We start from the raw sequence: 26615 nt of genomic DNA, 5'->3' as shown, positions 1-26615 counted from the left end.
CTGAAGAGGAGACATGGTGGTGCTTCACCTGGAGCTGCAGTGCTTCCTGGCGCAGGTGGGGATGTGTGTGCAAGCCCACCCCCGCACAGTCCCCTCCTAGTGGTCAGTCCAAGGGTCTTTCCAATGGGATGCCTGGGGGAGGGGGGGGCTGTGCTCCGCTTCTGGGCAGCTGTGGGCCAAAGTATGAGGAAGGCAGCATCAGCCCATGCCGGACGGCTGCTTCCAGTCGAAAGAAGATTTGCCACGGGGCCCCATCTTTTGGAGGGAGCCAGTTTGAAGAATCAGGTTTTGTCTCTCGTGGCCATTCCCCTTTCCTTCCCCTCTGCTCATGTGAGTTTCCCTCCTGGGCCCTGGTGAGCCAGCGGCTGTGTTTGTTCTGCTAAGAGGGCTCCTTATCAGGCAGCAACACCCGCAGGACTTCCTGCCTGGATTGTCCATCCCAGCCCCGATTTGCACCGGAAGAAGGGCATAAAAAGCCACCCTTCCACCTCCGAAGGGACCTCCTGACTCCGTGCATCATGGCCACTGACCAGCCAGCCTGGGGAAGGAGACTGCGCATACCGAGGACAAGAGCTGGGCCAGGCAGGCCTTTCTCCACTAGGCAGCAAGCAGCAACAGACATGGTGGTCCCTGGACTCCAGAAGGGGTCTCTGGAGAGCTGGGCAGTGCTGTGCAGCCTGTGGCCACCACAGGGGGCACAGCAGGATACGACAGGTACGGGCTCTCATGGTCTATGAGGGGGGCATGGGGATGGCTGGGGCTTTAGGCTGGAGAGCATTTAATTTCTATTCACAGCAGTTGCTTGTCTTTGCTAGAGGCCAGATGGGGCAGGCGGGGGTTGGGGGCTGGGGGATGCAGCATTGGAAAAGGACCCTCTAGGGATATCCTTATGCTCTTTTGTAGCACCTTGGCTGGAGCCAAATTCGAGTTCTTGCCAGCATGTTGTGGAGCAGTTTTTCTATGGATCCACCTGCAGAACTTTTGCAACCATGTCCCATTAAATGCATTTTAAGTCAGATGCTGCTGGAACCTCTTGCAGTAATTATCTGTGTCCCTGGAAAACAGGAGAGGGCGGGCTGGTCCATAGCCCAAAGAGGCAGCTAGAGTCCGCTCTGTCAAGAAAACCCCTCAAATGGTGGCCCTTGAGCAACCCCTCTCAGCAGAGGCGGGGGAACCAAGAGGGGAGCAATGGGTGGGTGCTGCGTGAGAAGTGGACCTGCCAGCAGCAAGATGCGGTTCAATTCCAGCTGCTTGCTTATCTCTCTCCCAGGTGGATCCTGTGAACGGAAAAGGACTGGCTCCAAGGCGAACCCTCCTTTGGGTTTGGGCTTTGCCCCTCGGCCACCCGCTGCCATGGGGCCCTGATGGTGGCCCAAGCATCTCCTTCAAGCCCTGGGGCAGCTGGCTGAGGGGTGGGCCGGGTGGACCTACCCATGGACTGTGGGTGGGGGGATGTTATAGGATTTCTCTGGCTTTTACCTCAAAGATCAACCTGGTGGTATTCATGGTTTCCGTCACAGTGGCAACAGCTGCCAGGGAAGCGCCACACAAGAATGGCATCCTGCCACAAGGATGGGCAAACCCTGGAGAGATACATGGCAACCAAGAAGTATTTGGGTGGCTTCTGTACCAGCTGGATCATGTTGCAACCAGGCATAGCTCAGGTGTCGGGAATCTGGGCCCCGCTCTGCCATGCCGGCAGAGAGTTAGGAGGGCTCTGCTCAGGCACACATGGATGTAGAGCAGTCCCCCCCTCTTGGGGTCTGGGAAGCAACAGAAACCTTCTCTCCTCTGGCCTGGCTCTTGCTTATCAGGAGGCCCCAGGACAGGAGGGGCAGTGCACTGCCCAGGGAGGGGGGGGGGGCTGACAGGCAGGCAGGCAAATGCATCAGGTTCTCCAAATTCTCAGCTTTCAAGGGGGAAAAGTTCACCTCTCATGCCTTTCCTTGCTGATATACACGGAAAAGGGCATCACTGTGCTACGGAATGGGCTAGAGACTTAAAAAGAACAGCAAGCCGGGAACTCAGAGAACCTGGTTCATATTCTGGGATGATGGTATACTGGTATCCCTCTACTAAATCACAGAGTGAAAAAAGACTCCCCAGGCAGCCTGCTCTGTGTCAGGGAGCCTTGCCCTCCTCATAGCCCCCTCCAAGCAGCTGGAGCCCCTGGGGAAGCTGGACACGCTAGCCCCCTTGCCCAGGGGGAGGGAGGGATTGCCTGGCTGTGCTGAAGGAAGCCAGAGGGCCAGCAAGGAGCCTCTGAGGAAGAGGCACCCATGAGCCAGACCTCCCTACCTGGGCTGTAGGTGGATCTTCCTCTAGGCAAGGGGCATGGGGGGGGGGAGCCTGCCTTTGCGGCCGTGTTTGCCCGTACTGTGGACTTCCCTTCCCAGAAAATTCCCGTGGCCATCTCCCCTTAAGGTTCCAGCGAAGGCTGGAGACAGTTTCATTTGCAGAGTGAGGGGAGCCTGGTTTGTATAGAATCCAAAAGGAGGTTTCATCTGGGCAGGAATGGACCACACAGCATCTTATTGCTTTTGGGGTGTGTTTTGTGTCGTTGGCTACTTGGTGCTTTAGCTATGTTCTTAGTAAACAGCTTTATATATAAAAAATTCAAGGAGAAGATTCAGGAAGCGTGCTCAGACTGAAGCAGCACTCCCTGCTGACGGGGCCATCGCTTGGGTCCTGCCTGTTTTGCAGAGGGTTTGGCTCTGGCTTGGCCTTTACACCAGGGGTAGGCAACCTGTGGTCCTCCAGATGTCCATGGACTACAATTCCCATGAGCCCCTGCCAGCATTTGCTGGCAGGGGCTCATGGGAATTGTAGTCCATGGACATCTGGAGGACCACAGGTTGACTACCCCTGCTTTACACCAAGCCAACCCTAAGCCGTTACTGGGCATCCTTTGACCACAGTCAAAGTTGGGTTTTGTGTCATGTGAACAGAAAGGCACGCGTTTTTGTAAGTCCTACCCAGATCTGCACCATTTTATTTGCCTCCCCCTACCCCTATTTTCCCTCACTACTAGAGATCTTTAAAAAAAACCCAGCTTGTCAAGTAACATCAGAGCACAGCATTACAATGTAACAGTTCTCTACTAGCTCCTCTGAATTGCCAGATCTCATTAAACAAATATAGCTCTAGTGCATTCGGTTGCAGGGATGTGCCTTTCCCCTTCTATCTCTGCACTGAAAGGGGCAATTCACAGGCTCTCTGGTGGAGGGTGGGGGGACAGCGGCCATGGGATGCTGCAGCCGGGCCAGAGTGGGGAGGGGTGCCCTGCAGAGGCTCTGCAGTCTCAGGGACAAGGGATGCTACACGGGCAACTGTGACCATGTGGAAGCCAGCTGTTGAATGCAGGGAGGGGACATGGTTGAGCCCATTCCCCTTCCTGGCATGGTGATGTGCAGATGCCACACCCCGTCAACATGCACAGAATTCCATTCATAACGCTGAGTGCTTGATATGCGCCATCCAGCTTGAATCGCCTCCCGCCCCACCAGCCCCCTCCTGGTGCCTGGGATATCTTGGTGCAAACGGACCAGAAATGGACCGGTCTAATGCTAACTAGCAAGAGGCAACGGCACCCGTTGTGGGTAAAGGCACAGGAGAAGAGGCTGGTCAACTAGCGGGCAGCCCAAGAGCAGCGGGGCTGGAGGGAAGAGGGCACGGCCTGACCCGTTTTCTCTTTCTCCAACAAACAGGAGGACATCAAGGAGCTTTCTGAAGGGACCTACCCTTGAGTAGCAACAAATGACTGGCCACAATGGATCTGGTGAGTCTTGTGATCCACTTGGATTGGGCAATCATGCAGTAGCCTCCAAGGGCAAAGAAAGGCGTTTCCCCAGCCCCCTTACCTTCCAGGCTTAACACGCTTTGATGATCCTTTTGCTCCTCTGGTGACACTGGGGCGTCAGTTCCCTGTGCAGAGCTGGTAGCAAATTCCCAAATTACAGTTCCTAGGATAATTTGGGGGAAACCACAGCAATTACTCTCTTAGGAAATGGTCTTTCATCTGCAGTAGAGAGAGGGTGTTTGTGATGGCAGCAGGAGAGAAATGGTGGCACCCTGGTTCATGAGCCTTAATGGTACGTTCAACTTGGAGGAGATATCCAAATGTCCTCAGAAGGAGGCTTATTTGTGTACTTTTTTTTTTAAAGGTCCGTTTGCACTGGACTTGACTGCCCTAGATGCCCCGTGGCACAATTCAACACTTACCTCTAAGTCCCTGAATGGCTTGAGAAGGGGGCACCAAAATGCCTCCCATTCTGTCCAGCCCACCCATTAAGATCTGCCTCCCAAGGTCTGCTCCAGTGCCCCCCCCCCCTGCAGGAGGCAAGGCAGGTGACAACTGGTGATGGGGCTTTTTTGGTGGTGGCATATCACCTGTGGAATGTCCACTCACTGAGGTTCACCTGACATTCACTGGTGTCTTTTTGGAACCAGGCCAGGGCATTTCTTTTTGCCCAGACTTTTAGCTAAGGGGTTTTACTTGCTATAGTCTGTGGTTGGCTTTATTTTTGCACAATGTTTGTCTTCAGCTTACTTTCAATAGCTCATTTTGCTTTCTATTGGTGATTTACAGTATTTTATGGTATTATTCTACTAATTGCACTAATAAGTAGGGCCCTAGGTTGGCAGAATAAAAATTCCCTAAATTAATAAAATAAATGTTTAGTACATTAAGAGTTTCCTGTGTTGAAAAAGTGTCACTTCCGACAACTTAAAGACTAACAAAATTTGTGGCAGGGGATGAGTTTTTGTGAATCACTGCTCATTTCTTCATATCTGAATCTCTCTATTCTTCATATCTGAGGAAGTGGGCAGTGACCCCGGAAGGCTCCTCCCACCACAAATTTTGTTAGTCTTTAAGGTGCTCCTGGGCTTGCTGTTTTCTACTGCTGCAAACAGACTAACCCAGCCACCCATCTTGGCATAAATTCTGACAACTTTGGGCTTTGGAGTAATGTGTGAAGGAATTCAGTTCTGTGTACAATAAATTGATTGATACTGGCGCCAATGCTTTTTACACAGCCTTTCTTCATCACACCTAAAAATCTCTCTACCCTTGCTGGCACAAGCATTGCAGGAGGAGTTTGTGTGTGTGTGTGTGTGAGCTGCTGTTGGACTTTGGGGTTGTGGGTGAAATGCCTTGCTTGGCTGTCCCTCCCTTTGAAAGGAGAAGAGATGAGCCAGGATGCAACCCCTCAGAAAAAAATAAAACTACCCGCTCCGAGGTGCGCCTTTACCCATTTGCACAACGGCCCTGCAGGTCCCCGGAGTTGGGCGTCATTCCTTGCAAACTGCTGCTAGAGGCAGAGGCGCAAAGGCTGCCCAACGAGCTGGCAACCCCGCGGTAAGAAGCCCAGGCGCCTGCGGGGGGATCCTCTTCATCGCTTGCTTTCCGGTCGGTGAGCCCCCGGCCAGGCGCTGTCCCCCGGGAGGGCCCGGCCTTCCAGAGGCGGCCTCCTGGGCACAGTCCAGCGACGGGGGGAGGCTCCCCCGCGCCGTCCTTCGCTTCTGCCCTCCGCCAAGCCCCGGGCACGCCCCGCCCGGCCGCCCGCCGCCCTGCTCGGGGTCCGGCGCCCCCTCGGCGCCCACGTGCTTCCGAGCCCCCCGCCCCGCCCCGCCCCGCCCCGGGGGCCGCCCAGGCCAGTCCGTCTGTCCGTCCGGCGGCCCGAGGTGGCCCCGCTCGCTGCGCCCGGAGACACGTGCGCCAGGCGCGCTCCCTGGCCGTCGAGGGCCCGCCGCAGGTCAGCCGGGGCAGGAGAGAGGGAGCGCGCAGGGCGGCCACAGTCCCCCGCGGGGCGCAGCAGCCGGCGGAGGAGGCGAGCCGGGCGGGGAGCGGAGCCCGCGGGGGGCGGCTCTGGGCCGGCCTTTCCCTCGCCAGGGCAGAGCGGCGGGGGGAGAGCGGGGAGGGGCTTTGCTTCCCGACCCGTCGGCGCAGTCCGGTTCTGCCGGTCCGCACAACAGCCCTCGGGGTAGGCCAGGCGGAGGACCCGCGGCTGGGGGAGAGCAGCGAGGAGGTCGTTTAACACTCCCGGGTGGGCCTGACACCGCTTAATTAATCAAAAACAGCAACACCAAAACCTACTTTGTGTCTCGGGAAGCACTTGGGTTGGAGCTTTCCTTTGTCTCCTCTTGATGGACCATCTGTCTTTTCATAGAAAATAATTAACTATAAATGCCCTGGCTAGATGCTAGAGGCATTCATGGAGGGCAGAACCTCCACCTTCAGAGGCACTGTATCTGTGAGCGACAAATGGGGTGGGGAAATGCCCTCTCCCTCACTCTTTCTTGTGAGCATCCCAGGAGCACCCTGATAGCTGCCCTTGGGAAGCCGGGTGGTGGGCTGGGTGTTCTAGGACAGTGGTCCCCAACCCCTGGTCCGGGGACCGGTTCCGGTCCGTAGATCAGTCGGTACTGGGCCGTGGCTCCTCCTCATCCTCCTCCCCAGCTGCTGCCTCGGAGGCTGCCCTGCCACTCTGCCGCCGGCTCACCTTTGGTGCTCTCCAGCGGCCGCCATGGCTGGGGCTCCCCCTTAGCGTGGCACTGCGCCGCTGCTACTGGCAGCGCCCCCCAGTGGGTGGTAGTGCCCCCCAGTGGGGCCCCCAGCGCCCCCCAGTGGAAGTCAGGGGCGCCAGCGGGAAAGCAAGTGGAGCAGGGGCTCAGGCGGCGGTGACATCCCTCAGCAAAAGATTACCCCCCCCCCGGGCCTCAGTAAAATTGTCAAGCGTTGACCGGTCCCCAGTGATAAAAAGGTTGGGGACCACTGCCCTAGGAAGGTCATTAGGGTCTCCTTCATGTTCTGGGATGCGGCAGGAATGAAGCATCGGCTGAGCCGCTTGCATGGTTGAGATGTGGCGAGGCTCCGTGCTGTGCTGATTGGGCTCCAGAATTCATTGCCAGTTTATTTGCAATGTGGTGCAGGAATGTTTTCTATTAGCTGAGCAGTTCTCACTTAGTCAAGGGGGCTGATTTTGAGGAATGTTAGAGATGAGATCGGCTTGGTCAGGTCCAGCCCCTGGAATTTGGTGGTCTACAAACTTAGTTCAGTTACTAAGTTGTGGTGATCTTGGATTTTCAAAACACGGAAGCGTGTGCAGCTGAGGGTAGATATTAGGCAAATCTATGTGCATGGTGGGAGATGTCAGTTTTCCCTTCTGCTGTGGGGTTGAGAGGCGGGTCTGTCTGCCGATCGAAGGTGTGGGATGTGTGGCTTGACTCACATTAGCTTGATAACCGACTACCCACCTGAATCTCGCCTGATAGGGGTGCATCTTCCAACAGCGGGGAATTGGTTGCCGCACATTGCCAAGGGAAGAGCCTGACAGATGGACCTGTTCTGTGTCTCAAAAGTATTTTTGTCTGTGCCCGTATGTTCATTTATTATATTTCTAGGCCGCTGCTCCCGGCCAGCCAGCCCGTGGTGGCTAACATAAACTAAAATCACAGTCAAAACAATACCCTAAAACCATCTGCGTCAACATGAATCTAACAGTGGGCAGCTCTGTTGTGTTTTATGGTTTCTTCCACTGTGGAAGCATTGGGTCCGATTTCAACCAAATGCAGGATGAGGGAACGAATGTATTTATTTATTTATATTTATATACCGCCCTTCCCGGAGGCTTTACAGAATTCTTTACAGAAGCAGGGTGTCTTGCTCCCTGAAAGAAAGGGCTCCCACCCTGGTCAGCATCCAGTTCAGCTCCAGCCTCCTCTGCCAAGGAGAGGGACCTGACAACTGGGGCTGTGCCTAGCAAATGGGAACCTGTGGGGTGTTCTCTCCAGTCCCCTCCTTGCACCACCTCACAAGAGACGGGAAAAGCAGCATCACAATTGGACAAATAGGACATTTTTTTTTCTGTCTTTGACCCGTGTGCACTAATCATTGAAAAGTTTTAACGTGCGAGAGTGAAATAATACTGCTTTTTGTCTTGTCTTTTAGAAATGCTGATGCTTTTATTTAGAAGAGTTGGTTCTTATATGCCGCTTTTCTCTACCCGAAGGAGTCTCAAAGCGGCTTACAGTCGCCTTCCCTCTCCTCTCCCCACAACAGACACCCTGTGAGGGAGGTGAGGCTGAGAGAGCCCTGATATTACTGAAGGAGAAGAAGAGTTGGTTCTTATATGCCGCTTTTCTCTACCTGAAGGAGTCTCAAAGCGGCTTACATTCGCCTTCCCTTTCCTCTCCCCACAACAGACACCCTGTGTGGGAGATGAGGCTGAGAGAGCCCTGATATTACTGCTCGGTCAGAACAGGTTTATCAGTGCTGTGGCGAGCCCAAGGCCACCCAGCTGGCTGCATGTGGGGAAACACAGAATCTAACCCAGCTCGCCAGTTTAGAAATTCGCACTCCTAACCACTACACCAAGCTGGCTCTAGATATGCGTCTCAAAGATATGCATCTCAAAGCCAGAGAAAAGCCCCAGGGTTGCAGGAAGATCTGAAATCTTAAAAATAAAAAGTGAGGGTTAACCTCCCCCAAGAATGAAACAGCACCAGGATCCAGTATGGTGTAGTGGTTAAGATCGGCGTCCTGTAATCTGGAAAACAACTTGATTCCCCGCTCTTCCACATGCAGCCATCTGGGTGACCATGGGCTAGACTACAGAGAAGTCCTGTCAGTTCTCTCAGTGCCACCTACCTCACAGGGTGTCTGTTGTGGGGAAAGGAAAGGGAAGGCGAATGTAAGCCACTTGTGGGGCATGGAAGGTGAGGCGATTGCAAGCCATTTTGAGGTTCCCTCAGATCAGGGGTAGTCAAACTGCGGCCCTCCAGATGTCCATGGACTACAATTCCCAGGAGCCCCTGCCAGCAAATGCTGCCTCAGGTACTGAAAAGTGGGGTTCAAAAACCAACTCTTCCTTAAGAACCAAATGTTCTGCTGTGGCCCTTGTGAGGGTTGCTAGGCAGCAACAGCACCATTGCCAGCCTGCAGGTATTGGTTTCTAACAGTAAAAGGCAGGGGGGAAAGGCAGGGTCCTTCCCAGCCATTTTTGGCCTTTAATGGAGGTAGGGGAGGCATGTTCTACACATTTCTGTGGTCCAAATAGGAAAGCCAGTATGGTGTAGTGGTTAAAAACAGCAGATTGGGCTTGATTTCCCCATTCTTCCTTCCTTTGAAACCCGCTGGGTGTCCTTGGGCCAGTCCCAGTTATCTCAGAGCTCTCTCAGCTCCACCTGTCTCACAGAGTGTCTGTTGTAGGGAAAGATAGGGAAGGTGATTGTAAGCCACTTTGAGACTCCTTTGGGTAGGGTATAACAACCAAATCTTCTTCTACTGCACAGGGTGTATGTTGTGGGGAAAATCCCAGTTCTCACAGAGCTTTCTTAGCCCCACCTACCTCACAAAGTGGTGGGGAGAGGAAGGGAAGGAGATTGGAAGCTGCTCTGAGGGAACATTGGGTTTCAAGACCAACTCTTCTTCCTTGGCAGGCAGGTGAGCGCTGAGGCTCCAAGGCACAGATGCTCTTCCTCCTGCTGCTGCTGCTGGTTGCACACTGTCCCACTTTTGCCTGGTGACAAACAGGATTCTGCAGGTTCGTTATGGTTGTAAGAGTCTGCCAAACCTGTTTGACCAAAAGCAAGCCGTGGGATGGAAACAGGCCGTGCACGCCCCGTGGGAAGCAGAACCTCAAGAACCCTCCGGCCTGGTCCTCTGCTGCTCTTGGCGGAGTTTGGGTGGTTTTCGTAGGGATTCCACATTCCAGAAACCAGGTTCCGTCCTGGGAGACAGTATGAGATGGTGTCAGTAGCTACAGTCACAGAATTTGGCAGGCTCTGGGGTTTGTACGGCCACCGGAGCAGCATTCATCTTCCTACAGAAGGCCGACCAGCCACCTTTCTGCCCAGGAGACTCTCTATGCAGGAGTGTTTTGGGAGCCTGGAGTGGGGTCTTCCGCTCCCACCAAGTCAGAGTAAAGTGAGCAAGGAATAAAGGAGCTGTATGGGGAAGTCCACAACATCCAGTCAAGCAGTATCTCCAAGCTGGTGAGGGGGGTGGGGGCTGAGGTAGGGCTGACACTTTGTGAGGTAGGTGGGGCTAAGAAAGCTCTGTGAGAACTGGGATTTTCCCCACAACATACACCCTGTACAGTAGAAGTTTAGTTGGTTGTTATACCCTACCCAAAGGAGTCTCAAAGTGGCTTACAATCACCTTCCCTATCCCTTTCCTGTAGAGCCAGTTTGGGGCAGTGGTTAAGAGCAGTGAACTCGAATCTGGAGCACTGGGTTTGATCCCCCACTCCTCCTCCACAGGCAGCCAGATGGATGGCCTTGGGCCAGTCACAGTTCTCTCAGAGCTCTCTCAGTCTCACCTACCTCACAGGATGTCTCTTGTGGAATGAGGAAGGGTAAGCTGCTTTGGGACTCCCTCAGGTAGTGAAAAGCGGGGTACAAAGACAAGCGCTTTTTCTTCATTGTATGAAGTCTCTCTCCTTAGAAGGGGAGGAGAAGGATGTGCTTATGTGCTTGGTCTTCCCAGGAAAGCTGTGGTTTCATGCTCCCTGGGCAGTTGAGGGGGGGGGCATGCACTGCCTGTCCACCTGCCGGGAGGTGAGCAGCCCCCAGTGCCCCGCCCTGCCCAATGCAGGTCAACAACAACAACAACAAGCCTTTAATAGCATGTAAAAGTACAATAGAAGGAGGGAAAGTGCAAAAGGACCCACTGCTATACAGAGAAAAGAAAGGCAGAGATGATGCTTTAGAGTAGGACAAAATACATTCACGATCTCTCATGGCAAGATATAAAAACTTTGCAACTGGTTCGATTATATCAGGGTTCTGGGATGTCAGAAGAAACTGAATCTTACGTTCATCCGAATGCAGTTCTCTTTTACACAGCAGTGAGTTAAGAAATTTAGCTCGGATCGAGGAATAAAATGGACAATGGAAAGAAACGTGTGTAATTGATTCTATACAGAATTGTCCACAGGAGCACAGCCTAGCTGAATGCAGGATCTGTTGAAATCTCCCATATAGAACAGCAGAAGGTAGAGCATTAGTTCTAGCTAACATGAATGCTCTACGCTGTTGTGGGATGATTAGATGGTAGAAATCTGCAGCTAGGGGCTGAGAGCTTGGTGAGATCCCCAAGCTCAATGGCGAGCAAACATTTCTAGCTTTACTGCTAAGTACCCCCAATGCAGGTCCATCTGGGGCAGCGGAGCAGCTGCCTGGCCAGAATCTGGGGCTGTTGGGCTGTGCTTGACTTTGTGGTGGCCTCTTTACAGGAACCCTGGAGTTCCCACGGAATTGTTCATCCCTTTCTGCGGCTGTGATATCGGATCTGTCATGGGGAGGGAGGGTGGCAAATGAGTGGAAGGTGGCTGCGTGCCCAGAGGCGCTTCCTTTGCGTGGAGGGCTAGGCTCTCTGTAGGAACCAGGGCTCTCTCTGCCCTCTGCCAAGTCTGCATCCCACAGAGCTTGTGGCTGGACTCACTGGCCTGACTCTTGTTGGGGAAACGCATGATGGTGTTCCTTGCATTGCCACAGTGTGGTCTGGAGGGCAGGAGCTGCCCTGGAGGTCCCCCCCTCTCTACACCAGGCTCTATTCCTGGAGCTTCCCAAAACCTAGCAGCTTTGCTGGTGAAACCTGGTTTCTGTCTCTTATCCCTGCCTGAGGCGCTGTACCATTCTGGGTTGGCAGGGCTAGAAGCCCGTCAGCTTGCGAGCAGGGCAGGTGCTTCCCTGGTGCCAGTCAGGCCACCTCCTCCCAGACATGCAGGTGGCTTGAGTGTGTTATGCGTATGCACCAGTTGAAATACCCACAAGAAGGGTTTCAGAGGTGGTGGTGTGGTGTGTGTCATTTTGCCTCTTTGCCGGGGTGGGGGGGGCTCTTAGTAGAAGCCAAGTAAAAAACTGGCCTCCTGAGCACCCATTTCTTGAAGAATAGAGAGAGTAAAGAAAGCCTTTGGGGATGGCAGATGCTTGGAGTTGTCCCGCTTTGGGGTAATTAGGGCTGTTGGCTGTCTTGGTTGCAGTTTTAATAAATCCCCCCTTCCAGGTCTGGCACAAAGTAACAGTGGGATTCATTTGACAGTCAGGGCTGTGCTGTCCCCTGACTTCCTTGGCCCAAGAGGGTGTGGGTGTGGGTGTGGGTGTGGGTGTGGGTGTGGGTGTGGGTGTGGGTATGAGAGGGCGCAGGCTGAAGGTTGTTCTGCTGGCCAGGAAAGTGACACGGCCGGGTGAGCGTCCCAGTCTTTCCCACCTCCTCCTCTTGGGGGAGCTTCTGCCTTCTTCAGATGCCCGCTCACAGCCCAGGGGCTGCATGTCCATTCATGCTACTTCTTCTTTCTGGTTACAGGTTTGCTAGTGGAACAATCCCTTCCACTAGCTCTGTGTGAGAATCCTCCATCTCTCCTATATGCTGCATGGGAGCAGGGGAAGGTCCCGGCAGAAGAGAGGAAATGAGATCAGTCAGCGGCCTCCTTGCGGGGTGTCTCTTCATGCTGGCGGTGACTGAGGCTGAATGCATCTCCCACCCGGGGTAAGTCTGAGGAATGACCGTGCAGAATTGCCAGGGGGTTCCCCCAGACTTCTTGGATCCCTTGCCATGTTTCCGTCTTGCTGGAATAGTCATGGCTTGAGCATGCAACCGCTCTTGTTTAAGGAGAGCCCACCCGTCACTTGCTCCTTTCTCTTCCAGCATTCTGGTCCATGGGATTAGCGGTCCCCAAACTTCTAGTAGTCGGGGACCGCCTCCGAGGGTTGGAGAGAGCCAGCGGCCCAGCCGCCGCCGCTCGCAATCATGTACGCGCAGTTGTCGCGCATGCACGTTTTTGCCACTAGGTGGTGCTAACGCGCATGCGCAGAGCTGCCGCATGTGCGTGTTTTTGCCAGCAGGGGCGCAAACACACATGCGTGGCAGCTCCGCGCGTGCGCGTTTGCGTCGCTGGCGTGCCGGCGGCCGTGCCTGCTTCTTCCCCCCCTCTCACTGCAGGGGGGGGAAGGAAGGCGCGGCCGCTGGCGGCCCGGTACCATGGCCTTTGTGGCCCGGTACTGGGCCGAGGACCGGGGGTTGAGGACCCCTGCACGGGATGACTCACATCGTGTCTCTGAGTTAACTAAAGTCTGCCCATTGAAAGTCTAGCATACACATGCGATTACAATCTTCCTTGGCTCCCCATCTCAAAAGGAATTCTAGGAGGACATGGTCACTCCCCTGCAACATCTCCACCTCCCTCACCCCATCCACCAGCTCTTGCTTGTTGGTCAGGATTAAGTCGAGTCTCCCAACTCATTTGTCTTCCCCTGACAGGCAGGATCTAAGAGAAAACCACTTGTGCCCCCATTCATTTCAGGTGCCTCCCAAGTCCTTCATAATGAGCCTTAATACATGCAGTTGTGTTCATGGCTGTGTCATTTGTTCCCACATGGACCATCTCAAATGCATAATGATCCATAGGCTGAGTCAGTCTCAGCAGCTGGTTCACGGTATCTTTAATGTTTGCCCCTGGTAAGTAACACATCTCTCAGGCTGGAGGTTCAGATCTAGCCATGCCACATTCCATGCCCCTCGGCAGAGAGTCACCAATGACTCCTTTTCCTTTTAGTGCCATTTCCTCCTCTCCCCTTGCCCTCTTAACTCCAGCATTGATTTTGTCTTAGTTCCTTCTCTGCCCTTGTTGCTGCTCCCTTCTTCTCTACATGGGCTTGAAATCTGTTCTTGAGCTCCAATGGCTCTTGGGTGCCATCTTGTTCAATGCCTTCGGGCTCCGTAGGGAAATCAACCTGCTCATTCTCCTTTCGACTAGTCTCTCCATTCCTATGCAGGTTTGTGCAGCTCCTGTCAATGAAATCCTCTCCTCCCTTAATTGCATGCAGGGTTTTAATCCTCTCCTACAGTTCCCTAATCTTTTCCTCTAAAAACCCTATCCATTTACACAGGACAGGTGAAGTCCATCTTGCCTTCAGGGAGGAAAACAAAAATAGCACACTCCTTGCAGGCAACTGGATATGGGCAAAGAGTATCCATTATTTTCTTCCAAATAGATTTCTTCACTCTGGAATCTTTAGGACAAAGGAAATAGTGCGATCCCAGACAAATCCTGAGACAAGAATCCTGGCGAGGAGGAGCCTTTAAGTCACAGAGCCACACCTCAGCAAGTGGCAGGGCTTGCACTCCCTCTGCTGCACACCACCTCCAGCACGTACTTCCTCAATCAGCCACAAAGAAAATCACTTAACAGAACTTAAGAGAAACTACTTTCTAGCAGGCTATAAAACACCCACTCACCCACAAATATTGTCCTCACTCACTCACACACAGCAGCCTCAGTTAAAAGAGGCAAAAGATGAAGGTAAACCCCCTCACCTTGCCAGCAAGTCTTCACATGGTCCTTGCCTTCATCCCAACTGCATAGAGAAGGACCTCCTCCAAGAGGAGGGGGCTAGTCTGCTTTATTTTGCAAACTGTGTTTCCCCACAAGCATCCACTGTTGAAAGCCCTTCTGCTTGAGCCAAGGCCACAAAAAGGGAGTGCACGATCATCCACCTTCCAAAATTTTAGGATGCATGCTTTTGAGAAGAGTTTGTGTTTGTTTTCTCTTAAACAGCTTGTAACCAGATAACAGAGTAAGCCAGAAACAGCCAGAGATGGGCACATTCCAGCCAAAGTGAAATCCAGTGATATCATGGGCTTGATTTGGTCTGCCAGAAGTCAGTGGGATCCAGACAGGCTTCCAGTTGGCTGGATTGTCTATCAGAATGATGGCTCTTATTTCTCATTCTGACAAAACGAGAAGCAGGTTGTGCAGATTCCAAATAGTAGATTGGTGCGTGCTTAAATTGGTGTGGAGAAGATTTCTGTCTCCCCTTCGGCTTTTGGTCCCCAAGGATGCCGCAGCTAATTTTAAAAAGTCACTGCCAGATTTCACGCAGGCCTCTCTTGCTGTGGGGCTTGTCTCCTGGGCTCTTCCCCTCACCCTGGACTGCTTGTCTGCAGGCGCCACGCGTGTTCTGTGGCAGCGGAGGGCCGCTCGGTATCCTTCTTGGTGTCCCGCGCTCACCCTGTCTACCAGCCCTACCTCACCGTGTGCCAGGGACGGAGACTCTGCAGCACATACAGGTATGGAGCAGTTCTCTTCCTGGAGTCCTGTGGGGTCTCTTCTCCCGAGTGCTGCTGTGTGCTCAGCCGAGGCCTTGTAGGGCTGCTCGCTTCCTGCCTGGATGGAAGGAACTGAGAATCAGGTTCTGGACTTGCAGTGCCAACGGCAGCTGTTTTTGCAGTCTTGGGAGGGAGGGGAACTAAGGGAGGGAAGGGAGGGGAACTCCGTAAATCAACGGAGGAGGACAGGTGGATCGGGAACTAAGGTAAGTTGAACCTCTGACCTATGGAGACAGTGTCCCTCTTGAGTACCACTGTGGGAACGCTTCTGTGTTCTTGGCCAACACATAGCAGGCTGTTAGTGTGGAGAGAAGGGTAAGTGAGAGCATTTCAGAGCCTTGGATCAGGGAGGGTGGGAGGGGAGGGGTTGTAGTTCAAGCTCCCTTGTGATCCGACCCGGAGTTTGGCTCCTGCTCTCCAAAGCAGCATCTTCTCCTGCTGGTGTTAATTTTCTCTCCCTCCATTTGCATTTGGTTACTTCTAGCCTGGAATGCAGATATTACTCCCGGGCATCCCAAAAAAAAAAGGCAGGAGGTCGTTGCAGGTGGACAGGCCAGCTCACCTACAATTCTGCCTTCTTACAAGCAAGTGTCTCCCTCTCAGGAGACCTGAGAGAGGCCTGGGTGGGTGCCTGGGGTGCCTGGTGAGACCTCAGACATCCAGCTCTGGGTGCTGGGCATAGCTGCTCAGCCTTGCCCCCTGTGGCCTCAGGTTAGCAGACGATGAATGAAGGGAAGTGGTAGCAGGTGCTCCATCTGCAGGATTCGCAGGTTGCTGCTCTCAGAGCAGGAATTCAGTGCCTTGAGCTCACAGTACCCCCAGCCCCAGTTTGATGCCTCTGGCCATCCTTGCCTCCTGGTGTTCCAGCCACAAAGCTGGCTTCTGCCTGAGACCTTGGAGGGCAGTGCCAGTCCAAGTGGGCTGGTGGGTTGACTCCATGGAGGGCAACTGACACCAGCCTACCTTTCCCTTGGACTGTTGGGTCCCAACACTGTTGGTAGAACATTTGGCTGTTTCCTTGTCCTGTGGAGCCTCCTTCAGTTCAGGAACTGGAGCTGCTCGGTCAGGGTGGGGGGTGCGCCGTCCCCTCCCTGATGGTCCTTCTTGGGGCCTTTCTGGAACAAGGGAGTTGGCTCTGGGATGCCAAAGTGTTGCAGTCTGACTCTCTCTTTCCTCCTCTGGCTCTAGCACCATCTACAGGGTCTCCTACCGTCAAGCATATCGGACAATTTCTCCACCAATGCACAGGTGTTGTCCTGGATGGAGACGGGCGAGTGGCCATGCCTGGCTGGGATGCAACGCAGGTAAGCTTTTTCTCTCAAGAGTCTGGAATCTCCCAGGTAACCTGTCAGAATTCTAGACCTGTAGACAAGAAAACTTCTATTTTGGAAAGTTTCTTTATTCTCAAGCAAAAGCATCCAACAAGCCCATACGCAGAATTAAAGATACACGCAGGGATTCACATATATAAAACACAGGAACACCCCCTTCCCTCCCTCCCTCCCATGGGAAGTGATGAGTCGGGTTTCAAAAGAAGACTAAACATTCTTCTAATCAGGGCACCAGGGGCGAAAGGGCAAACTAAGTCGAAGGGAGTGTCGTATCTCAGCACAGCCATGTTGTGGGGAGCAGGGGCCATGAAGCACATACTAGGGAACATGGCCTGGAGGTGCAAAGGGCACTGGGAAACATCACAGCTCAGACAGCTCCAAACATCAATCACAGAAATAAATTAAAAACACATGGCAGAACACCCAGGATTCTGACATAACCCAGCATCTGGCAGCTCTCCGATCTCTTCAGTAAAAAAACAGCAGATGCTAATGCGGTGCTGAGCCAGGACGGCTGCGTTTAGTGCAGGACAGATACTGCTGCACAGACGTATGTGAGGTTAGGCTAGGAACACTGCCCACCCCAAGTGCTCCAAAGCTCAGAAAGGGTGTCTTTCTTTCTTGTCAGTGAACAGTCCTGAAATGACACAACAAAAATTGAGTCCAGGGGCACCTTGAAGAGCAACAAAGATTTATTCAAGGTGTGAGCTTTTGAGTGCAAGCACCCTTCGTCAGACGAAATGGATTGCACAGATATAAGGCAAAAGTAAATTGTGTCATAATATCCAAATTAAGCCATATGATAATTCTTTGCTGAAACAGCTCATCAGTCCTTTTGAGTTCACAAAAACATTGGGGAAATAAAACTGCCCATGCTAGTAATTAATGGCAGATAGTTTCCCAGTTGTGAAAAGAAATAATTAAAAGAGACTAGCTCTGAAATGAAGTCTACTAAATCCCCCCTTGTCAGAGAAAGCCGCAGCTCTAAAAGCATACCTTGTCCTTGCAAGTGGTCAGAAGGATTTCCCCCTCCCACCACAGTCCAGCATCCTTGTCGGGCAGTGGGGCAGCCACCCTCTCTGTCCCCTCCTCCTTTACTTGCCTGTGACGAGGTGAGAGCTGCAGGAGGAGCATGCTGTGTGTGTGTCTCCCTCCAGCTGAGCCTGCCCTGGGTCTTGGGGTTGGGAAGGCCCTGCTGTGTTGCAGATTCTGGGGTGTGTTTCTCCACGTGACTCAGTTTCCCCCTTGGCACTGATAAGTCAATCATCTCCCCCATCCGAAGCCGGCTGCCTTTGGAAGCCACGGCCACTAGGTGGCAGTCAGGAGACCGGCTGCTTCAGGGACGGGGGCTTCTGGGTGTGCCTTCCCTGCCTTCCCACAGAAAAGCACTTGCCTGTTCATTTCTTCATTTTTCTCCTGCCCTTTTTTCTTTTTTAAAATAAAACTTTTATTCAGGATTCTAACGTAGACAAAAATAAGAAAAGTACAGAATCTCAAATAAGAAAAGAAAAAGAGCAAACAGAAGAAAAGGAGAGGCTTCCAATTTTATCTTCTATGATGATTATAAATCAAGTTATTATCTCTTTGATAGCATATACATTAATTTTAAAATACACTTTTTTCTGTTTGTTCATATTTTTCCTCCTTAGTCCTCAAAACCATAGACCATCGTTTCATTTTTGTTTACGCAGAAAGTCCATAAAAAGTGTCCAGATAACTTCAACTATTGTAATTTTCTTTTCTCTACTTAAAGTAGTGTTTGCCCATATCAACCAATTCTACCATCTTTATCAGTAATTATTCAATTATGGGGAATACATGGAACATTTCCATATAATAGTCTTGCTGCTGTAATATAGATTCTAATTCAGAGTACCTTTATTGGCATAAAATTGCAAAGCATAAAATGAAAATTTCAAACAGTTCCAGATGTAAAATCTATCATAAAAGATTTTCATTTAAAATTGCCAGTAAAAACTTTGCTACTTTTATAATAGTTGCTGAGTCCCTCACATTTAGTATCATTTTAATCCAGTGTTTCTTATTAACACAGCTGAATTTCAATTTCTTCAGATAATTAGCTAACGGCGACAATATACTTCAAACTTAGGACACATCAGAAGTATGTGGTACAACGTGTCAGGGACACTACACCCATGTAAACAGTATCTCTCCTGAGGAGGGATCTTCAAAAATCTACCTTGGGTGACATTTGAGGGAAAGATGTTTAAGCGAGCTACTAAAAATGCTCTTATTAACTGGTGTGTCTCCAAAATTTGGAGATACATGGGCATGGATTTGTAAGTTAAGGGAATATCCCAGAAGCGGGGAGAACATACGCTGTTGTTAGAGGAGCCCAGAATCAGGGTATCCTGATCTTCTAGTCTTTGTGATATTAGTTTTAGTCTTGCATGCTAAGGGATGAGATGTCCAGACCCATAATTTGAAGTTTTTTGACATTTTGCCCAGCCAGCTGAAAGAATAAGGGTCACTCAAAAGGTTAATTAACAAACTACCTGTTTGAGCATGGAAATGAATTTTTATCCAGTATTTAAAGGACTGAGACCAAGCCCGGGCTTCTAGACTCTGTTGGCCAAGTTCTGCTACAAGTGTATGATTTGCCACACAGTTTGGGAGTCCTAGCAAATTTCTGAAAAAGGAAGATTGGATGTTCTCTAATTTATTATTAAATGCATCCATCCATATTGGGATTCTATAAAGAATAAGAGGAATGATTTTGTCATTGTAGAACTGCTGTAATATATAAAAACAAAGTCCAATTTTTAAACCAAATTCTTGGTTTCATTTGTATATCAGTCTTTATTATCTTCTGGATTAAAGCAGGTATTTATATCTGGGTTGGGTTTTTGTTTTATTTATTTTGCCTTCTTCCATAGCCACCATAGATGAGAACATGTCTTTTCATGTTCACTTTTCCATCAAATTTTAGACATATTTTAATACATTTTTGATCATCTTTGCATTCCCTTTTGTGAGGGATGCAGAGCAGTACATTTGGTTCCTCCTCCCTGTCTTCACCACAGCCCTGTGAAGTAGGATATGCTGGGAGGTGAGTCCAGGAAATCCAGGGGGTTGGAGGGCAGAGTGGGGCTTTGCACCTGGGCCTGACACTCTGGATGGTTTCTCCGGCCGCTCTGCCCTCCCTGGGCTTGGAGTGCCTGCCTGTGACTCCAGCTGTTTGTTCTGATGAGCAGGCTTTCTCTTCCAGCCATCTGCCAGCCGCCTTGCCAGAATGGAGGGAAGTGTTCACTCCCCAACAAGTGCACCTGCCCTGCAGGGTGGGCCGGAAAGCGATGCCAGACAGGTAAGCCCACTGCCAAGGCTTCGTTCTGATGCTGGGAGGGGGCCCCCAAATGGCTGCAGCTGTTACAGAGGCTGGAGTGCCTCCAAAGGCCAGTCTGGGAGGCGGGGGTGGCATTTCTTAGACACCTTTTGCCCCACAGCAGCCTCCAGGGGTTGAGAGCAGGCAACGGAGTGAAAGGGCTGGGGAGGCAGGCAGTGGGGCTGTTAGTTGAGCGTGGGGCATTCTAATTTCTCCCCTTCCCCTGTGGTGTTAAAAGTTCCCTCTGGAGAGGCTGAATTCAAGGGGGGGAGGTGGAATAACATAGCAGCTCAATCACATGGAGGCCTTGATTGCCCCCATTTCTGTCTTCCTGAAGCCCGGGGTGGGGTGGGGGGAGTGTGTAGATTGTGCACCCTCTTCAGTTCTGTGACAAAGGTTGGCATGTGCTTGGCACTTGTGGGGCACAGCTTGGGCCCTGGGACACCACTGGCTGGAGCCCAAGGAGGGAAGGCCGTGGTATTCCCCTCCAGCAGAAGCCCAGCTTCCTTGCAGCTCCATTGCAACCCCGGTCCTCCTTGGGAGGCAGAAATGGTGCAGATGCTGCAGAGCTTTAGATGTGGGCCCTGTTGCTCTGCCTCGGCTCTGTGCTTGCTGGGCGGGCGGGGGACCCACAGAATATGGTTCTCTCACTTTGCAGGTTGCTTCTTTGTTCTTAAAAATGAAAGTAAGCTTCTAGTCCTCACGGCGAGGAAGTTATGGCGGTTATGTATGGCGGATGCTGCTGTGACAAGGAGGCGCTGCCCAACCAGACTTCCAGGAGTCCAGGGGGCAGAAACTGCCTTGCCACCCAGCGAGTCAGCCCGACACAAAGCAAGAAAAATGGGAACGCCTGTGCACTTGACCTAGGCCAGCCTTTCTCCCCCTTTTTTACTGTTGAGAAACTCCTGAAACTTTCTTCCAGCTCCAAGAAACACAATACTGTTGAGAAGCATGGCTGTATACACGCCCATCTGGGGCCCCTCCCCTTCCCACCCCCTCCATGCCCATTGTTGGCCATTGGGGGGGGGCAGGTCAACATGACCATATATGGTCAGATCACCTGATAAATGTTTAACAAATTTACAAAATTAATTCACTTCCACCCATTCAGGAAACCTTTCCAGGGAAATCATGAAACCCTGGTTGAGAAAACCTGCTCTAGGGTGTGGAATCCAGCCCTTCTCTGTACAGGTGGGGACACCTGGGCGGTGTCTGGATGAAGAGATGCAGGGCGGGGTGGGCGGTTCCTGGGGAGATTCCCAGCTGAATTCCACAGGTCGAATGGGGCTGGGGGCAAGCTGGTCAGGGCTGGCTCCTGGGGCCCTTCCTCTTCTCCAGTGTTGTTGGTCTCTTCTATGCAGCCAGACGTCACAGTCGCCCTCTGCTGTCTAGTGATGCAGAATTCAGCATTGCAAACGGGTCTCTTTCCTTTTTTGGGCTGAAGTGTCAAACTCATAATGGCTGTGGAAGTGAGCGAGGAAACCTTTGAACTGTACCGGAGGAAGTCTCAGGCTCAAGAGCCCTTCTGAGATCCCTCCTGGAGTGGGTCAGAGGGCGGAGCTTGGCCCCCTTTCCCAGCAGAAGCAAGGTATATCCAGGAGGAAACTGGCTCATTTCTCTCCTGTGGAGCTTGACTTGCTGGGCTGCTTCTGGAAAATGCATCGCGGCCGATGGGGAGGAGAACCAGTGGGAGGCCAAACGTTTCTCACTACACTCCAGCCAAGAATGCCCACTGGTGGCCCTTAAGGGGAAGGATAGCTGTCCTTCTGCTTGCTGCCCATTTTGATATGTCAGGGCTGCTTTGAAGTACACCTGCTTGAAGGACACCTGTAAGATCACCGGTGTCTGTGTGAGAGGAAGGGGTTGAGGCACCTGATCATATCCCAAAGGCAAGGAAGTCACCTGACAGCCCCCTGCTTGGTGCCAGGGAGGTGCCATCCTGCAGCACCACAGCCAGGAACGAGACCCACGAGTGACTTCCACCGGAAGGACGGGCTGAGCTGTTTGCCTGGAAGGCGGCCGAGGGGCCCTCCCCACTGCCAGGGGCACAGTGTAGCACTCCTTGGACAGCCCGTTGCAGCTGATGGTGTGTGGAGCTGCTTCCATCCTCCCTTCCAGCCGTGGCCAAAGGGCGACTTTTCTCCCTGTGGTTTCAGATGTGGACGAGTGCGCTGGAGGACGCCACGGCTGCAGCCAGGCCTGCGTCAACACGGCTGGGAGTTACAGCTGCAGCTGCCAGGAAGGGCACAAGCTCCAGGCTGATGGGAAAACATGCCAGGCCCCAGAACTACCAACTGATGCCCCTGACCTCGCTAGTCCGGGTAAGGCGAACTGAGGAGGCTGCTTCAGCTGCAGAAGGTGAAGGGAACACATTGGAATGTGCATCAAAGCTTGGGAGAAGCCCTTTCCTTGAAGCATCCTGTGAGAACTCCTGACAGCTGGAGTGTCGGTTCTGCGTGCCACAAGGCAAGCCTGGGCACATCCTTGGAGGCAGGAGTTGCTGCTTACCGGGACTCTCCCGAGGCTGTCTGTCTGCCAGGCTGAGCATGGTCTGCTTTGAAGTGCAGCTCCCTGCCTGCTCATGAGAGGGGGGGACCTCCTGCACCCACCACCCCTTAGCAAGGGGTCAGTGTGGCATTCCTCAGGGCTGAGGGAGGGAGGCGAGAGCGCCAGGGGGAGGTGGGTGGCAGCAGGACCAGCAGCTGCAACGGGAGGGGTGGCCTCAGGCAAGGAGGCTGCGCTCCCCCCTCCTGCTGCAAGGCGTGAGCAAGACCACTAGCCCAGGGATGCTGGGGAGGATGTTGATGCAGACGGTCATCAGACGTCAGAAGGGATCCAACGGCATTCAGTTCTGCATTTAGGGAGGAAAAACCATCTACACCACTATAGGATGGGGGAGACTTGTCTTGGCAGTAGTAAGTGCGAAAAGGATCTAGGAGTCTTGGTAGACCATACATTGAACACGAGTCAGCAGTGTGAGTCAGTGGCTGAAAAGGCAAATGGGAATTTGGGCTGTATCAAACTGAATATCATATCCAGATCACAGGAGGTGATGGTACCGCTTTACTCTGCTCTGGTTCGGCCTCACTTGGAGTACTGTGTTCAGTTTTGGGCACCCCAGTTGAAGAGGGATGTAGACAAACTAGAGCGTGTCCGGAGGAGGGCAACAAAGATGGTGAGAGGTTTGGAGACCAAGACGTATGAGGAAAGGTTGGGGGAACTTGGTCTGTTTAGCCTAGAGAGGAGACGACTGAGAGGAGATCTGATAACCATCTTCAGGTATTTAAAGGGGGGCCATATGGAGGATGGAGCAGACTTGTTCTCTCTTGCCCCAGACCACAATGAATGGGATGAAATTAATTCAAAAGAAATTCCATCTAAACATCCAGGAGAAGTTCCTGACAGAGCGGTTTCTCAGTGGAACAGGCTTCCTCGGGAGGTGGTGGATTCTCCATCTTTGGAAATTTTTAAATAGAGGCTAGATAGCCATCTGATGGAGAGGCTGATTCTGTGAAGGCTCAAGGGTGTGGCAGGTTATAGTAGATGAGCGATTGGGATGTGAGTGTCCTGCATAGTGCAGTGGGTTGGACTAGATGACCCATGAGGTCCCTTCCAACTCTATGATTCTATGGCACCAAATGCCCAATCCCAAATATTTGTAGGCCGTCCATAGTAAAGCAAAGCATAAGCGTGCCCCCCCCCCCACCGAATGCCCTGTTCAGCCTTCCCATGGGTTTGGGGGCTAACCTAGAAATGGGTCTCCAGTTTTGGGTGGATTCAGGAATGCCTCCTCCCCTCCTGCCCCCAGCCAGTCATCTTTGAGGGTGTCCCCTGCTGAGGCCTGTGGCTTGTAGCTGCTGCCTGTTCTCACGGTCATCTCTTGGGAAGAACCAGCCGTCCGGAAGAGGAGGACCATCTATGCCGACCACGGCCCATTATTACTTTTGGTACGCGCTGTGCCACTTCAAACTCGTACCGTGAGTAATAATGCGCGGAGGGCTGGCACTGGAGCAGCAAGGCTGGGCATCGTCTACGGATCCTGCGGCACAAGGAGGACGACGTCCCTTTCGGGCATCTTGCAAGACAGCAATGGGGGGGGGGGCTTCCTTCTCCTCCTCATGGAGCTGCTCCCCTCCATGCCCTGGGGGAGTCTGCTGTGGGGGAGGGGTGCTTCTCCACTCCTGAGGAACGGGGGGGGGGGGTCCCTGAAGTGGGGCGGGCTCTGCCCTCAGCTGTTTCCTGGGCAAAGTCTGACCTTGCCGTCCCATACAGCAGGGCTAGTCAACCTGTGGTCCTCCAGATGTCCATGGACTACAATTCCCATGAGCCCCTGCCAGCAAATGCTGTAGTCCATGGACATCTGGAGGACCACAGGTTGACTAGCCCTGCCCCACAGCACCAAGACTTGCTGAGTGTGTGTGTGTGGGGGGGGGAGGGGATTTGCCAGGCCATTGTTTGGTACAGGGGTAGTCAAACTGTGGCCCTCCAGATGTCCATGGACTACAATTCCCAGGAGCCCCTGCCAGCAAATGCTCGCAGGGGCTCCTGGGAATTGTAGTCCATGGACATCTGGAGGGCCACAGTTTGACCAACCCTGGTTTGGTACTTATCCTGCCCCCCCCCCCCCGTAAGCATGGCCTTAAATGCTGCTTTAGCATTGTTGACCCCCAACCGCCGCATTTCCCTTCGGCCTCCCGAAGAGTAAACTGATGGGTTCTTCTCTGCTTGCCGTTGCTCTGTGCAGCTGGAGCCCCCAACTGGACCGTGCAGGAGAGCGTGAAGGAGCTGAGGGCCAGGGTGGAGGCACTGGAGGAAGTGAGTCCCCCCGGATGCTCAGAATGCTGGAACTGGGGGTGGTGGACCGGGGGGGGGATCCACCTGGGGTGGCCAGCTGTGGCACGTGTGGCTGCACCTGCTAGCGGGAGGTGGGTTGCAAAGTTGCGCAGCGGCCAGCAGGGCAGCCTCCGGGCTCCGAGGAAGTTTTGCTTCTGAAGGGCATTGGCCGGGGCCAAACTGCACATGGGCTGCTGCCTCCGTGCCCTGCGTGGAAGCCTCCAGAGGCGCCTGGCCAACTGGTCCTGCAGGTAGGTTGCTTGGGCAAGGCGGCCGCTGGCCGGTTCAGCTCGGCAAGCCTGTTGTGTGGTTGGCGGCTGTGCTTTGGTGGCGCAGGCCGAGCCCACAGCCTGGCCTCTTCTCCCTCTCTCTGCAGAAGCTGCAAATGGCTTTGGCTCCTTTCCTCAGCCTGGAGCTGCTGGGGCCAGAGAACAGTGGCGGAGGTGGCGGCAGCATGCTGGGCTTGCTCCTGCACGTCTGGCGGCAGGTGGAGCGGATAGACTCCCTCAGCGAGCAGATCTCTTTCCTGGAGGAGCAGCTGGAGAGATGTAAGGCAGGGGAGGGGCCTCCCGTTGTCCCCCCTTCCTTGTTCATTCCCTGGATAGGTCTCCTCCCAACACAACTCTAGTTAGAAGCAGGCAAGAGGTACTTCCCCCCCCCCCTCCAAGGGTGGATTGTTCTATTTCTTTAATAAAAGGTACCCCCCCGTGGCTTAAATGGGTTTATAATTCCCAGATTATCATTATCCAAAATACAGCAACCCCTCCCTTAACCCTACCCTTTGAAAACATCTGCAGAGTAAACCCCATTATAAGCCTTTGCAGGAGAAATCACCTGCGAGTCAGAGGAGAGTCATGGGGGGGGGGGAAGGGGTACTACCCACTCGCAGGAACTGAGAGACCCTGGCTGCAGTTGTGCTCTGCCCCCAGGTGGTGCCTAGTTCCACCATTGCCCACCAGCTGTGGGGCAGAGGGGGCTGCGTCAAAATGCCAGCTGTCCCCTAGACTGAGAGTTGGTAAAAACAGACCATATTTGTGTCCCCATGCAGGCACCTGCCAGCCTGGACATGTTGACCGAAGCAGCAGGAAGAGGAGCCCCCCCATCTGACCTGGCCACCTCTCCTCTTCCCCCACGGCTCCAGGGCTTGGCAACACAAATCGGTTCGGCTGCCTGGAAGCCAGGCTGCGGGCCTGCAGGGCAAGAGACCGGCAGCCGCTGCTGAAACTAACCAAATCTTATTCTCACCTGTCCAGCTGCCGAGAGAAGTGTCGGCCACCTAGCCCCACGTGGTACGAGGTTCTTCCGTGTAAGAAGGCAAGGCACTTCTATGCTGCCAGCTTCCACTTTCTGCGCTTCAGGACGCCCTAATAACTCCTTGGGATTATAGTTTGGTGATGGTGCCAGGAGTCACGTGGGTCTCCCTCGCTAATCACAAAACAAGTCTTTGGAGCAAAGTGGAGACCGCTACAGTGGGCAGAAGCCAGTCCGTCCATGGCACCTTACTGCCATTTGCTTGCAGAAGAACGTTCCAGCTCCTCCTTTGGAAAGGACACTTCTTAGGCAATAATAAAGGTATTGTGCTACCTTGTAGATCAGGGGTATTCAAACGGTGGTCCATGGACTACAATTCCCATGAGCCCCTGCCAGCTTTTGCTGGCAGGGGCTCATGGGAACTGTAGTCCATGGACATCAGGAGGGCCACAGTTTGACTACCCCTGTTTTAGATTAACACATACTGCAGCTCAAGCTGCTGTGTGGAAGAACTCCCTGTTGGTGTCATCAGCAGCATGAGCAAAAAGCAGCCTGCTGTATTCTGAGCACAGGGGCCAAAGGTCTTGCCAAAGGGGACTGCATGGAGACAGCGTCTGCCCGAGATGGTACCATTACTCACTTGTCCTTTAATACTTGGAGACTCTGTGCCAGTAAGGGAGAGGGCCTGTGGTTGCCCCCCCCACCTTGAAATTGTTTGCAATAAAATTACATTTATGAAAAGTCA

At 52.9% G+C, this 26615-nt stretch overlaps 1 protein-coding gene and 1 long non-coding RNA gene across 6 annotated transcripts in view; one reads left to right on the top strand and one right to left on the bottom strand.

Annotated features, from left to right (window-relative positions):
- The window catches only part of LOC143821475 (uncharacterized), an 11238-nt gene extending 5655 nt beyond the window's left edge, over positions 1-5583 (bottom strand). Inside the window, exons 1-2 of the long non-coding RNA XR_013225807.1 lie at positions 5253-5583; positions 3861-3962 (exon numbers count right to left, since the gene is read on the bottom strand). This is a non-coding gene — a long non-coding RNA (uncharacterized LOC143821475). The remainder of the gene's footprint in view (positions 1-3860; positions 3963-5252) is intronic.
- Positions 486-26615, top strand: EGFL7 (EGF like domain multiple 7). 5 transcript variants are annotated; one of them, XM_077305462.1, is made up of 10 exons: positions 486-714; positions 3708-3778; positions 12311-12493; positions 14951-15073; positions 16301-16416; positions 19673-19768; positions 21943-22107; positions 24531-24601; positions 24996-25167; positions 25668-26615. In XM_077305462.1, exons 3-10 carry the CDS (start codon positions 12378-12380, stop codon positions 25724-25726), a joined length of 918 nt encoding a protein of 305 aa, XP_077161577.1. In that variant the 5' UTR covers positions 486-714; positions 3708-3778; positions 12311-12377; the 3' UTR covers positions 25727-26615. The 5 variants fall into 5 exon arrangements, with proteins under 5 accessions (XP_077161577.1, XP_077161578.1, XP_077161581.1 ...); XM_077305463.1 differs by lacking the exon at positions 486-714 and adding an exon at positions 3548-3599; XM_077305466.1 differs by lacking the exons at positions 486-714; positions 3708-3778 and adding an exon at positions 5340-5359.

The sequence above is a fragment of the Paroedura picta genome, chromosome 12, assembly GCF_049243985.1.
Source record: "Paroedura picta isolate Pp20150507F chromosome 12, Ppicta_v3.0, whole genome shotgun sequence".
Lineage (NCBI taxonomy): Eukaryota > Metazoa > Chordata > Lepidosauria > Squamata > Gekkonidae > Paroedura > Paroedura picta.
This window is presented reverse-complemented; position numbering and strand designations above follow the sequence as displayed.